Here is a 15,616-nt window from a genome sequence, read left to right as displayed (position 1 = left end):
AATTACCTTCTTTCAAGCTAAAATGAATCAAAATGGTTGATTCAGATAATAAATTGAGATAGTGATTGAAGAAAATGATTACAAGAATAGCTGAAAAAACAAAATGTCTATCACAAACATGACCCCCCCCCTGAATATGCCTGAACCTCAGTAGTCTGCGCCAGTGACCTACTTCCAGCCACCCAGGGGCACCCAGACTCCCAAACTAGCAAACTAGCCTTAATTACAGCCAAGTTCCCATGCAGAAGGAGCAGAACAGCAGATATCAGACTGGGAACACTTACAGGAACTGGCTGGACTATTTCAGTCACAGCAGCACAGCTGCTCATTCAACATGGAGATTATTGATAGGATGAGAGTAGCCTGGAAGAATAGTACTTCAAAACCGCATATCAGTAAATAACCACTGCTTGCTGTTTATCGAGGGAAGACAGTGAGAGACAGAAAGACAGACAGAGGGATCGAAAGTGTCACCGACATTCAGACAAGCTGTCCTGTCCTCGACTCCTGAGGTGCTGAAAATAACCCCCATCTCTATCTCTCTCTGCCACCTCATATTTATTATCCACAACACCAAGGCACAACTTCTCTTTTACAATTTTAACTCTTAATCAAAGCCTTGACAGCACTGTAAAAATACATCCATGAACATGTAAACGCATGCATATCTTAGCAGCCTCAACATTTGATTTATTTCATGATTCAGCTCGGACAACAGTGCTGTCTGTCCAATCATATTACACTCATCTGAACAAGACCAAAGCTCCTGTAGCCTATGGGCTCGGCAGCATTTCATTGGCTAATGCAGAGTGGCAGGCGCAAGACAGACATAAACAATAGCCATTAAAAGAGCTTGACCCCACAGTGGGCTTTTTGCAACTGACAAATACAGTAGTGCACAAACAGAGTCAGAGTATGTTGTCCTAAACGCTTTCCGATTGCCTTTAAAACACGACACTAAGATATAAGATAGTAAGACTGAAGGTTAGCACAGTGGACCTGAGCAAAGTGGAGAAAAGAGATTTTAATTTCCGGAGAAGCTGCCAGTGTTTCTGTCGCTTAATTTACTCTTTGCGGCCTGTTTTGCGCAACGGCACGACCTTTTCCAAATACGAATGTGTCTTGCGTTTTAACAGCAAAGGCTTTAATTTTGTCTGAAGCGGCACATCTATCATGTCTGACTGGTCAATTATATAACCTTTAATATGTCGTTGATGTCATTGTTGAAGCGATGAAAACTCTTATTTACAGATTAAAAAGAGATAGAAAGCAATGGGATGGTGGGATGAGAGCAGTGTTTGCTCAGTGAAAGAGGGGATTAACGGAGAGGTCTATTTTAGGGCTAAAATGCCTAAAAACCCTGACAACGTCAACAACCCTGACCACAGATGACATGTGATGAATTTCCTGTGGCAGATCTAAGGAGGTGCTTTGGAAGCTCAGCTAACCTCATTTCCTGTTACAGTGAAACCACCACAAAGTCACACCAGGGCAGAGAGCGCCAATGGGCCATAAAGGAAGAGACTGGAGCTTCATTCTAGCCTCATGACTCATGCTGGGCTCTGCTAACCCCTTTGTAAAATCAAAAAGAAATCAGAGGGAAGCACCAGACTGACAAAGATAAACTCAAGAAAATAAGTGAAAAAAACAGAGATTTTAAGATGGGTTTAATCTCTTCGTCTCTGCGAGGTGAACTCCACTCTAAATCCTACACAGAGATAAGTTAGAGGATGTTTGTATGTGTATATGAGTGAATTAATGGCTGTGCACAGGTACAGGAATGCATCAATGTGTTTGTGGCTATATAGGATCTGCCAGAGCGCTGGCTGTGCCTACAGTGCCAGATGGTGCACCCACAGCGTGGCTCGTCTGAGACCATAAAAAGAGAGAGATCAGTGGCATTTTGATGGGCTAACATGAAAGAGTCGCTGTTAACAGTAAGTGGAAGAGTGATGCAGCCAAATCAAACACCTGAAACCTCACTCGGTCACATTGTCAAAAAGAACAGGGTCACAAATAAAAAACTGTACTATAACAGTGTATGGTGAATTGTATGCATGGTTCAATTCTTCTCTAGGTCTTACCCTTAGTACTAGGTACTAGGACAGCACTCCAATTTGACACTTTTTTTGACACAATGGACGTTTCAGACAGCGCCCTTTCCTGACCCTCAGTACAAAATGTTTAATCAACTCCAAAGCAGAGCAAGAGAAGGAGACAAGGTCATCTTAGACAACCAATGCACCAAAGAATCCTCTTCATGCATGTAAAAAGCCGGAGTCACTGAATCAATAATTATGGCTGTCTGTTGTTTATTTTCGCCTCTAGAAATAGCCTGCTCAGCTACACAGAATGGCATTTTTAACCATGAAAATGTACACTGTGGTATTTTCACTTTATTGTCCAAGAACCTGTGTTGCAGAACTACAATGACTACTTTGTCAAGGGGGTAAAATCCTTAACCTTAACCTATAACAGAATTTGTAATGGAGTCCTTATGTTTTACATCCATTCATTATTAAACTTTCTTGCTACTTTCCCAAGGTGAAGGTCACGATTGGAACAGAGTAAGCAAAGCAGCCCATGACACCCTGAGGAAACGTAGTCAAATTCAGTCTAGACTGCTAGACATGAACAAAACAAGCAGCCAAAGCAAAAACACTGAGCTAGAGACGTTGACATCACTGAACAACAAATTTGTACAGTACAGTGTAGTTGTTTTTTTTTATGATTTTAAATACTTCGCCATCCAACATGAAAATCATTGCGATTAACTGCAATTATCTGGCCAACCAGCAGCACTATGAACCCCAAACACCAGGAATGAGAACCACTTCATTCCTCCTAGATATTATTTGGCCAATGTCACAAGAGTAACCAAGCAGAAACTGTATTAAGGTGGATGGTCCCTTTAATGCATCCATAGTAGAGCTTTCACAAGGATAGCATATAGGACACTCTAAGTCAATGAGATAATCGATTCAATCCAGGAGACTACTGCTGCATTTAAAGACGAGCTTCTGCATTGCAGATGGCACTAATGTATACCATATAGCAATCTATAGTGCAGAGCAAAGACCCTTAAAATATACAACTATATATAAGCACCATACATAGATAACATGTCTACACTCAGATACAGATACACAAACCAGATATAACACATGAATGCACACGCAGACACTAACATCAACGTTCATACATGCTATTATATAGCATGATAATAGCTCATCCCCCATGAAAAGCCATAAGATCTCTCCATATTGACCCGCTCAGGTCTACTGCAGTTGACATCTGAAAGGCTCACTGAATAATTGATCAGCGAGATCCTGATTGGTCTGCAGTCTCACATGATACGTCTGCCCTGCCCATCACCAAGCAGCGGACAACCCGACCCATCGGGTGCGTAACCACTCATGACCTAGACAAGACCCAAATCGGTGAAGTCAGTTTATGTTCAGAATCTTAATGCCACACACATACACGCCTCTAAATGTTCATTACCCCACTGTGTGCGTGTGCAGATAAGAAAGCACAACAATAGGCTGTTTGACAAAAGAGCTTGCACAATGAAATGTATCTCAGTCAGATTAGATGAGTACAGAACTTTGGAGCTTGAAATTCTCACAGTGTCTTCTTTGCACTGATTGGCTGAAGAATTTCAGTTGGATCCCATTAAGATACAAGACAATTACAGATTTGCTCTTGGAGAACAATGTCGGGAGCAGAATCATGCTAGAAATGCCCCAATAGTCTTGTTTTACAGATTTATAAGAAATATGAAATGCAAGAACCAAATTTTTCATTTGTCTCACTTTAACAACGCCCTTTAACAATTATACCCTGTTTGATTAGCCCAGAATTCATTTCCTCCAGTAACACTCATCGAGTAGCCTGGTTGACACCAGACCCTTCTCAGTTGTAACTGAGAGTGGGTCTGGGCAAACTTCATTCGCAGCTCATTTCGAAAGGGGCGTCACCAACAGACACCGCTCAAATGCCTCTGGGTGCAATTGGATAGTCCTTCAACCAATCAGACCAACGATCCGGGTGACGTAGCAGCTACAGCGGCATCAACGGGTTGCTGCGCTTCAGTGACCCTTATGTTGAACGTAAACAAAAAGCTGCGCTATCGTCATCGTGTAAAGCCCGCCTCAACGGTTGTGATTGGTGCCTCAATTTGGAAAAATTGGAAATGGGCTTGAATGGGCTCTTGGCCAGACTGACTTGCAGAGAAAATCTCAAATTTGACGGAAGTTCGTCAGGGTTTTCCCAGGCTACTCATTGAGTTCACTCCACTCAGACTAATGTGGGATAGCAGACATTTTGGGAAGGTAATTATTGTTATTAGTTTGCCATTAAGACTGCTTGCAGCTGCGATATTCTCTCACCCCGGCAGCTTACAATGAGATAGAAGCCAAGAGGCCCATCAACACATCAACTGCCGTTTATGTAGGTGTGGTGGTTAAAATGGTCCTTTATTACAGTCTGATAGCCACTGCAGCGGTTGCTTAGCAGTTTGTTCATCCTTTACAAAACACTTAAATTAAAAGAGGAGCTATGGTGAGCCATGCTATGTCATGATCACCGACGTTCAGCTGGACACCTCAGTAAGTGATGCATGTTCATACTATAGCAGTGTGCTTATTTTTCCACATGGTGTAATCTACAGGATTATATGCATGTGTATGTGAGTTTAATCAGCAGAAAGAGCTGGATTTGAAATTCAGTCAGGAAACAGTCCCAAATCCTTCGTTGTAATTGGTTATGACTGCTAGACAAGGGTAAGTGACAAACAGGCAGGCAGGGGTATTTTTAGCTGTACAAGTACAAGGGGGTGGGGGGCTGGATTAAACAAGCCTTGTGGTCTCTCCTGACTTCATCTGATTACATTATGTAAAACAGCACATCCTGAGTTCAAAGAACACAGAATCAATAGTGCCAACAACTCAGGAATGACTGATGGAAAAGCGCTGTAACCAAAACATTAAAGTTACCATGTGGCCATAAAAACACCGACTCACCTTCTGTAGACTTGTGGGATTCAGCTGGGTTTTGTCTATAATCTTTACCGCCACCTAGAGAGAGAGAAAAGGCAGGAAGACAAAGACAGAAGAAGAAAGGAAGAGAGAGAGAGAGATAGAGAGAGGGGGATATAGAGATAAAAGATAACCAAGATGTCAAAACTAATTCTAGCTTTGTATTTGTGTTTTGGTTGTACAGTGAAAGCCTGTGTTGAAATGAACTATCCTCATTATTTCACTATTCTGCTGTGAGGCAGCTTTGTCAAAACATGTCACAGCTGAATCGGTTTATCTGTACACACCTTAAAGCTTGTGTATTCAGTAATTTCTGAAGAGTTGAAGCTTTGATTGGCAGAGATAAAAACAGATGTATTTGTTGATGATGATTACTATAAAACCCATTGCACACAGAATCACTTACAGTATGTATAAATGCATCCACAGAGTTTGTCCAACTGTCCCTGTGTGGCAGCCAGGCCAGTTAGTTAGTATATATGACTCTGCAGGTTGGTGATCTACTGTTGGCTTGGCAGGTCTTGCTAGGCAGCAGTCTGATCCATCCATCTCAATAATCACCCCAAAGTGCACACTGAAACAGAGCTGCTTCCTCACTTTCTGAGAGCTCAGCAGATTTCACAAAGCAACTAGCTTAGCCACACTGCAGACTCACCACAAGCTCATTCATAATGCTGATAAGTGATTGACGGAGCAGTTTTACAATGTAATGTAATTACATTTAAAAAAAAATACATGTGGCCTTTTGTTGTTGCAGAAAAATGATTCAACACTAATTATAGTTTTGTTACACAGACTTATGAATGTCACTAGTTTGTGGTTGAACAAAAAGGCAACTACCACAAGATTTTTGATCACCAACACATTTAAAATGTTTAACACTGTGACATGGTCGTTGTAGTGTTTGTTAATGTCAGTAGAAATAAACCCAGATCCAAGTGTTTTACAGTAATGCAGTTCCAATGAAATTGTCTACAAACATCAATGATTTCCCCATGTTTTTAGTATTGTATACTCAAAAACACCAGCAGGCTTACAAAATGTTCTTGATTTTTGAGTGTGGCGATGCGATTACACACTGTTGTTCGATAATATAACTCTGAAAAGGAGGAGCAACTCGTGGCTAATAACTGAGAGTTTACAGCCATGTTGGTAGCTCTGTACTTTGCACGGCAGCGCTGTGAGCTAAATGCTAACATCAGCATGCTAACATGCATCACAATGACAATGATGATGTTATGGTAGTACTGCTAGTGTGGCTATGTGCCTGTGTAGTTTTCTTGTAAACAAACAGTTATGTTTAGATTCAGTGTTACTCACTGGTGTGTATACGTAAGCTCTAACAAATATTTTCAATGCATTTCCCCCATTATAATACAACTGCACAGTCAATTTTTTAAGTATTTTAAATCCAGCATTTTTTTTACATCCATGTTTACTAGCTAGCAGTTTTCTTCTCCCCGCCTTTGCTGACGCATTGCAGCATGTCATGTTACTGCTGACTTTTGACCAGTGTGAATAGTGTGAAACCATTGGAAGGACTGTGTCGCGTCACGCACAAACATGTGCGTCCCATGTAAGTCACTTAGAGGAAAAACAGCTCCATTGCCAATTAGTACGATATAACATACTATGTAATTAATACAGATTACATCTTTTTATAGTAAAAGTATAATGTGTGGGATGGGACACAGTGTCAGTATAGCTAAAATTGTGAATGGACATTTTGCAGCTTAACAACCTAGATAAGGTGTCACAGCAGCCTAGTGGTCAAAGATCTTGCTGTTAGCATAAAACATACAGTAGCTTTATAATAACAGCAAATCAGACTTACGCATGCTTCTGTAAACTTGACATAGGCCTATAAATATTGTGAAACATTTTTTCAAAGATGCATTAGTTTTTTTCTGAGCTACTAGGAGCCACTGTACCACTGATTGCTGCATGTTCTCTCTTTTCCAATAGTTAGCCAGCACTGTCTCTAAAATGTGTTGCATTGTGAAACTCCAGACTTGACTAAACTTAGCTCATTTTGTCATCCTGTATGTTCAAGTGTTTAATACGATTCTGACACAGAGATTGCAACCCTGACCTCTGACCTCTCTTTAAAGGGAGGCAGGGGAGAAATTGCTTTAGCAGATTAATCATACCATGAAAGCCTTAATTACAATTTTTTATCGCGGCATTACGAGAGCTTAATAAGCATGCTTCAGCGGATGCAGACTCTAATCCCAAGCAGCCTGTTAAGGGGAAAACCAGGAAGTAAATGCTGAGTCACAGTGGAGAAAATGCAGATTATTCAGGCCGAGCAGGGTTTCCCTGAGACAATACAAGTTGCATTTGATTTCAGCCAAACGTAAACTAAACTCCATAATGACAGCAATGCGGTGGCAGTAAAAGGAAAAGCGTCTAGCAAGGAGAAGAGAGAGTGGAGTAAAAGACTGCAGAGAGGCTCGCTGTGTGTAGACACGCAGTACGCAGGTGGTGTCTATTTGCAGCCTGTCTTAGGTGGGCAGGTGCACAGACAGACCTCACTCCCCTCCTCTCTGCTTCCTCCTGTCATGGACAAAACTCAGGTGAAGGCATGCATGTGTGTGTTGACGTATGCCTGCAGGTGTCGAAGCTGTCATCGTGTGTCACTCTGTTGTTATAACTTCCACATTTCTCTATTAGTAAGAGATATTTATTACATTTCCTCTACGCTACACTGTACCAATATGTCCCTTTTTGTTTCTCAGATTGAGAGAGTTGATGAACGAGTGGATGGCATCACATCATATGCCAGTGTCTGTGTGCAAGTGTGCTTTCCGTCCAATGGATTTGAGGGTGAATAATTCAGTTCCATAGTGACAGAAGGGCAACGTGCATCCCTGTTAATTATTCACCGCGTAACACACGGCCCATATGCTCTTCACCGTATGCAGGTCTTGTGATCGCGCACGCATTTCAAACATGTACAAGTGAATATTCAGCTAGAGGACACAGAGGGTAAACTTAGTCATACCATCTGAGTGCACTGAAGAGCTTTACATGTTTCTCTACACTTATATTTCCCCCTGAGCTCTTTTTACACAACCACAGGGTCATGATCTCTGAGCGCTATTGTAGCGTGTGAGTATAAGGTTGTATCTCAGAAAGACATTATTGTTGCTAGAATATAAGAATGTGCACAATATTCTTTTACTGTCAAATGCATTTATGAGCAAGTATTGCGCATACTCTATCCATCAATATACACACATAAACTACCTCTATAAACAGAGTAACTTATAATTACCCATACAAATATATTCCAGCATTCTTTACACTACCATACAGTTTATACAGAACCCTGCACATACAGTATACACTAACAATGTAACCTGCATATACAATAGATACTTTATGAATGTGTGTTTCTGTCTACTCTGTATATCAGGGGTGGCCAACCAGTTCAGCATAAAGAGCCACAAAAAAACCCGCACCATAGCAAAAAGCCACACAACACATGCACGTCCACACTACAACAGCAACAGTGACTTCCAGATCTGATGACAGTCATAATACATAGCAGTTTTCATAGTTTTTTTTCTTACTTAGACTGACTCAGTGGGAAATCTGACAGTATTTGTTATCCATAATCCTTTTCAGGTCTTGCTAGAGCTCGGTTGTGCCACCCGAAGCGACTCTTTCACTTGTTTGTCACTAGAGGGGCTTTCAAACAATCTGATTCAGCAGTGAAAGGGTTAATGAGGAAGGTGATCTGTGGCAGCTTTTTTTTCCTCGGGTTGCAGAGATTTGTCCTCAAAACTCTGCTGCATTATTTTTTATTTTAAAATAATTGGCAAATGTATGGGCAAGTGCATTCCATTTTTTTGTACTTATCTGAAATGTTTCAAAAAGTAAAAAATAATAATAATAATAAATAACACAGCCCCCAGCCACACAGTAAGAGCCTCAAAGGAGCAGGCAAAGAGCCGCATACGGCTCAAGAGCCACAGGTTCGCCACCCCTGCTGTATATACAAAATAAATTTGCATATTGAGTTTTTTTCTTATTCCGAGTGAGGGTCTAAAAATAGAGGATGTCATACAGATTTTTAAGTCCTCTTGTGATTTTTGGGCTTTAAAAATAAAATCGACTTGACTAGATTTAACTTTTTTTCATATTTACTAGTTTTCATACCACCCTGCCACATAACATCTGTATGTTAATTTTTGCTTATCTTTGTTAAGTTCTGTTGTCTTTGTTTAGCTGTATATCTATATTTAGTTCTTCCAGTACATTTGTTCTCTGTACTGCACGTGAGTGTATAAAGGCAAGGCAAGGCAGCATTATTTGTAACAGCAACAGGGCAATTCAAAGTGCTTTACATAAAACATTAAAGAGCAGTTAAAACCAATAAAAAAAATTAAAAACAGATACAACACGAGAATAAAAGTTACAGTGCAGTATAAGAAATTAACAATTATTTAAAGAAAGGCAGCATCAAAAAAGAAAGGTTTTTTTCAGCCTTGATTTAAAAGAACTGAGAGTTGTGGCGGACCTGCAGTTTGTTCCAGATATGTGGAGTATAAAAACTGAACGCTGCTTCCCCCTGTTTAGTTCTGACTCTGGGGACAGAAAGCAGACCTGTCCCAGACGACCTGAGAGGTCTGGGTGGTTCATAGTGTAGCAGCACATCAGAAATGTATGTTGGCCCTAAACCATTTTGGCCCTAAAGACATCACCTTGAGTTTAAGAAAATTGTGACAGGCATTTTCACAATTTCTTTCTGAAATTAGATAGACCAAAAGTTTAATTGATCAATTGATACAACAATCTACTGACTGATTGATAATGAAAATAATCATTAGTTGCAGACCTAATCATACTTTTTTTTCTAATACTGCTACAGTATACATCACAATATGAGAAATGTCTGCAAATTCAAATATAAAATAATGAAATGAAATTAACTTTGTTCCACTGTTATGTATTACATCAGATAAAACTATTCACATTTAAAATTTGATTTTTGGGGGGAATAATTGATTTAGACAGTATTCAAACATGATGAGGTCATATCATTACAGTACAATTTCACTGAAAATTGATTAATACATAATAACTTATTAACGCCCCTCCCTAGTGAGTAGAAGAACATATGGTAGAGGCAGTGTGTGTGTGTGTGTGTGTGTGTGTGTGTGTGTGTGTGTACATCCTGTATTGTCACCCTCTTCGGCAGGTAGAGGACAGTACACTCTGTCACCTACATGTAGAAGTAATTGTTGCTCTTTTTGATGTTTTTTTTACAGAGGTAAACTTTCTTTTGTTTAAGCTGCAAGAAATATTGTTAGCTGCTGGTAAGAGGTGGCTTTCTAGGCTCAAGCTCAGATAACATCGGTTTTAGTGGGTTATGTTCTTTCCACCTGTTCTCTCTCTCTCTCACTCTGATCCATGTCTTTGCATTCTGATGAGCCAGCAAGGGCACTCAGGCACACGAAGCAGCGCCTGACCTCCGCAAATAGTGGGCAGCATACCCAATATGCCTGTTTAACATTAGCATTAAAGGACGCAGGATGGATCAAACTGTTACTGCTTTGACCTGGGAGAATATTCATGCCCTCCATACTCTGATATGACCAAATAAACTCAGAGGATTAAAGGATGCAAGTGGCTAATAAACAGACATTAGAGGATATCTGAGGTGGATCAGAGCTGTCAGTGAGCACTGTGGGTCCTGCTGAGTGAAAGACAGTGAACAGATCACAGGTCATTGTTTTCTCCTTGGGGAAACAGGAGCTTTAATTACCGACACACCAAAGCAGGATGTCTATCACTCTGACAGGTCAGCAGTGTGTGTGTGGACTATGCAAAATCTTTCTGTGAAAGAGTTGATGAAGCAAATAAATATGGCACCATCTTCTCAAATATTGATTGATTGTTTTATTAGTCTTATTTGTTGGTAATTTCAATGTCTTTGGGTTTTAGACTGTTGGTCAGCTTAAACAAGTAATATGTCAACTTGGGCTCTGGGATGTTGTGATGGACATGTATGACTTTTTTCTGACAATTAATATTGATTAATCGAGTAAATAATCGCCAGATTACCCGATAATGAAAGTAATAGTAAGCTGCAGCCCTAATTGTTAACATGTAGCAATAAAAGAGTGAGGCTGAAAAACTAGGTTTTGGGATTACCAATGTATTGTATATGGACAATTAAGTTATACCTAAATGATTTATAAAATATTTAAAACTTGTCTTACCTCTCGTCCAGTCAGGACATGTCGTGCCAGCTTCACCTTGGCGAAATTCCCCTTCCCAATGGTCTTGAGGAGGCGGTAATTGCCAATATGGGGGTGCTCCTCTGTGGAGGTGAAAGAGTTGCGGCATCGCGGCAGGCTGTGGCGACTTGCAGACTTTGTCGGCGGGACTGGGGGTTCAACGAAGCCGTCCACCGACGAGTGCTGCAGGAAAGCCACACATGTCGAGATTAGCAACATCCTCATTCCCTGACTGGAACTTTGTTTCATATAGACACTAATACTACAAGTCCCTGAACCTCTCGGGCTTTTTGACACACATTTATCCCTTCCTCTTGCTACATTGGCTGCACACATACAAACAATGCAGCAGAGTGCTGCAGTGGAGGTTTGTGTGTGCCGAAGGTGGGATATTTGATATGCAAACAGAGATGAACCCATTAACCTAGATCTAGGATCTGATCATATGTATGTTTTACATGTGCATGTGTATACTGTAGCTACATTTACATTCAGACACAGACAGTAGTACCCTGCATGCAAGCCCAAAGAGGAACTGTGTGGGAACGAGTCAGGTTCCCTCCTCTCCCTCTGACACCTTAACCTTAAAAGACCTTATCAGCCACAAGACAAAATTCAATAACAAAAGAAAGTAAACTCATTCGACTGCGTGCCTTTGAGAATATGTGCAGTACAGAGTCAAGAGTTATAACAATATTAGTGGCTTCATGGCCAAACCCGATAACAAGTGTCCCTGTGATATGGCATGTGAAGGTGAATTAGGAACAGCTTGTTACAAGTACAGCACTGGCACAGGCTATGCAGTTTGTGCTAGTCTGATTCCTCTCCTCCACGACAGCTGCTGATGTCAGTCCAGGTCAGAGATCCCATGATCCTCTGCTCCTGAGCACCACACCCAGCCAGAGAATAAAGCCTTGGTCTGGTTACCCAGGCTCCCCTGCTCCCGTTTCATCGGGGAAATGCTACACCCTGCAGGGTGCGCATCACCTCAGCTAGCATACATCCTGACAGAGGGAGAACTACACTGCAGGATTCAAGCACTCCCCAAAATGTGTGTGTGTGTGTGTGTGTGTGTGTGTGTGTGTGTGTGTGTGTGTGTGTGTGTGTGTGTGTGTGTGTAAGGCAAGGAGAAATTTGATTAGATGCCTGTCAAAGTCAGCATCCTTGTTTCTAATGCACCAAAATCCTCTCTTACATCTCCATGGCAGAGAAATATGTGTAGCTTGCACTGCCTTTATTTGCAAATGGGAAATATCCACATTAAAGGGACTGTACTTGTTTCCATCAACTTTAAATCAGATCTGTCATATGACCAGTTCTTCCTTCAGGCACACACACGTGTACACACAAACACACACTTGGCCTGGCTCCAAATTCTGTAAATTAACTGAGGGGCATCTGGACAGGCAGGTGATTTGGAACACTTGATTAATACACAAAGTTGGTTTCACTCGCCCATCCATTTACTCCCAACCACTGACAGTATGTCTTCAGGGACGTATTAAAAAAATAAAACACACACACACACACACACACACACACACACACACACACACACACACAAGCCAAGAGAGAGCTTCTTCTATTTTGCTGCACTTAAAGCCACTCGTCTCTCTGAGTAATAAGCTGTTATGCAATGCAGTTCAGCTGCTAGTGGGCCCTGGGGCTGCATGATAGAGTCGAACAGAGGCAGGCTAGGCTGGCTGGCTACTGCCAGTGCGGCTAAGGCAGTGCTTTAAAGTGCCCATATTATGAAAAAATCACTTTTTCTGGGATTTGGGGTGTTATGTTGTGCTTCCACACACATACAAACTTTGAAAAAAATCCATCCATGCTGTTTAGAGTGAGATACGGTTTCTGAATGTGTCCTGCCTTCAGTCTCTGGGTGAGCTGTTCAAAATCGGCACGGCTTGTGACGTCACAAGCCGAAACGAGCAGGCTAACCGCAACCATTAGCTCGTAGCGTTAGCATGCTAACACTAATGCTAACGCTAGCATGCTAACGCTAGCATGCTACCTCGTTCTCAATAGCAAAGTACTGCTACAACACACACAAGTTCACCATAATCTACAAAAGAACTACTTCCATGTGCGCCCTCATTTAGAAGTCTCCCAGCTAATCCTGCCTTGTAACTGAACGAAGTTGTAGAAACAGCCTTTCTTTTACTGTCTATGGAGCTAGCTAGCTGACATGATCTACATCTGAGCTACTGGGCATGTGCAGTGCAATCAAAGATAGTACAGAAGAAGAAGAAGGAAAGAGGTCTCACTCTGTAGCTAAAACAGAGACCAGCTGAAAAGAGGAGCTGCAGCAGTGAGAGAGAGCGGTGCAGTACAACAAAAATATGGTGTTTTTTGAAAATTAAACCATGTAAACCTATTCTGGTACAACATTAAAATACAATTATGAACCTGAAAATGAGCATAATATGGCTGCTTTAATAGCCGCCTAGCAGTATATCTATACTATGTTTAGGAGACCTAAAGCAGAATTATAATAATATTTTTTATAATTTATACTCTTTATTAATCCCCAATGGGGAAATTACAATTGGGGAAATTACAATTTACACTCTGTTGTTATTACACACTGCACACAGGCCTTAGACAGAATTAGACAATTATATTAGCACTGATGCATTTCTGAATACCAGCAGAGAATGACTAGAGAGCTGATATTAACTTTAGGGTTTAAGTAACTTTGGAAATGCATTTTCCAATTTAAATGTTATCACCTGAAGAGGAATAATCAAGAAAAATGCACTCTTAAATGGAAAGACAAAATAAAAGTCCTATTTTTAAACCTGGGAATAACCTTTAAAAGTCTGCTTCCAGCTGTTTACACTGCAACACAATATAGGCCTAAATCAAGGAGGCTTTAGACTGTGTCGTCTTGTTTCCAGGAGGGAAAAAAATCAGACGTACCTAGATATGTCAGAGCCTGTCAGCATAGATACAGCAGTCCTTAATTGTACATATCTCAAAAGATGTGTATTATTATGCTGTTCTTTGAGAGCACGTGAGTGTATACGCACGCGAGCAGCAGGGTGGCCGTTCACAAACATTCCTTCACACAGAGATGAGACATCTCCAGCAGTTTAAGCCATTTCTTTAGCCCGATAATACGGCATCAGTGTCGTGGCAGCAGTATGGTGAATAATAACACGCTCCCTCCTCTTCATCACTGAGCGTGCAGTTACAACAGGGCCCAATAGGTGATGGATGTCACATTGCGATGCTAGCGTTGCCACTGAAAAGTAGGGCAACATCCTCCCCCACACTCCCTACATATTGACGTTGTGGACTACAAAACACCCCCAGTTGCACGAGTGTAGCAACACCATTTTCTCACAGGCCACATAGACGTTTTCATTCTCAACAATTAACATTCAAGCTATCATTAAAGCCAGCATACTGACGCAGTGCGTTGTTTAGGCTAGCCGTATTGTGTACAGAAACTGGGGCAGACACAACCAAACTGCACCTCTATTCTAGGTTGTTGTCGGCTAACGTTGCGTGCTTTTATTCCTGTCAGATGGGAACAGAAGAAAAAAAGCCGGAGTGCTTATTGGTCGAGTCGCTCTGCAACACTAGCTCAAAAAGCGCTGCCATAAACCTGCACCGACCAGTGCGCAAAATAGCCAGGTCATTTTTATTCCGTTCCCACGTCCAGTAAAACACCGGTGTCTCTGGATAACAGCACTTACATTCTCGGTGTCACGCTCGTTCACCGTGGGTAATGGCGTTCTGGTCGACATCTTGTGTGCTTCGCAGGCCGCTCAGCGATGCAGCGGGCTGGGCAGAGCAGAGCAGACACGGCGCGGTCCGTCGGGGAGAGCGGTGCCTCTGTCCCTCTCTACATCCCCTGTAAACACCGCAAACAGCGGCCTTTTACCCAAGCATAACGCGCACAGGGCCCAGCCGACACGCCAGATTGTCTTATTGGCTTTGTGCACTTTCCCTCAGGTAGGCTAGTGGCAGACAGAAAAGGAGGAAAAAGAGACTGAGAGAGAGAGGGGAGGGGGGGACACGGGCAGGCTAGCAGGAAGATGCGTCGGTAGCGGACGGGTCTGCGCAGCGCATCTCAAACCTCCCACCAGGAAGGATGGAGGGATCTCTCTCTCTCTCTCTCTCTCTCTCTCTCTCTCTCTCTCTCTCTCTCTCTCTTCTCTCTCTCTCTCTCTCTCTCTCTCTCTCTCTCATACACACACTCTCCCTTTGTCTCCTCTTCATAGCTCATTATTCAAGTCACCAGATAACAGTTAAGCACAGTTAGAACAGTGTCCGTCAGATATAGGCCACATCTAACTGTAGGGCGTGCACAGCCTG

General features: G+C 41.8%; 1 protein-coding gene across 4 annotated transcripts in view; it reads right to left on the bottom strand.

The window, feature by feature from the left end:
• LOC116054388 (serine/threonine-protein kinase MARK1-like) overlaps positions 1-15,341 on the bottom strand; it is a 31,032-nt gene extending 15,691 nt beyond the window's left edge. For 2 of the 4 annotated variants that reach the window (XM_031305940.2, XM_031305946.2), the window contains exons 1-3: positions 14,995-15,339; positions 11,270-11,470; positions 5,025-5,078 (exon numbers count right to left, since the gene is read on the bottom strand). In XM_031305940.2, the coding sequence (XP_031161800.1) occupies positions 5,025-5,078; positions 11,270-11,470; positions 14,995-15,045 (306 nt within the window). In that variant the 5' untranslated portion in view covers positions 15,046-15,339. Of the gene's footprint in view, positions 1-5,024; positions 5,079-11,269; positions 11,471-14,994 lie in introns of all 4 variants that reach the window. The other 2 variants (XM_031305922.2, XM_031305931.2) reach the window with 2 other exon arrangements.
• Between the last annotated feature and the right edge of the window lie 275 nt (positions 15,342-15,616).

This window comes from Sander lucioperca, chromosome 15 (genome assembly GCF_008315115.2).
Source record: "Sander lucioperca isolate FBNREF2018 chromosome 15, SLUC_FBN_1.2, whole genome shotgun sequence".
In the NCBI taxonomy this organism is placed as follows: domain Eukaryota; kingdom Metazoa; phylum Chordata; class Actinopteri; order Perciformes; family Percidae; genus Sander; species Sander lucioperca.
Note: the sequence above shows the minus strand (reverse complement) of the source record. Positions and strands in the feature narration are given on the sequence as shown.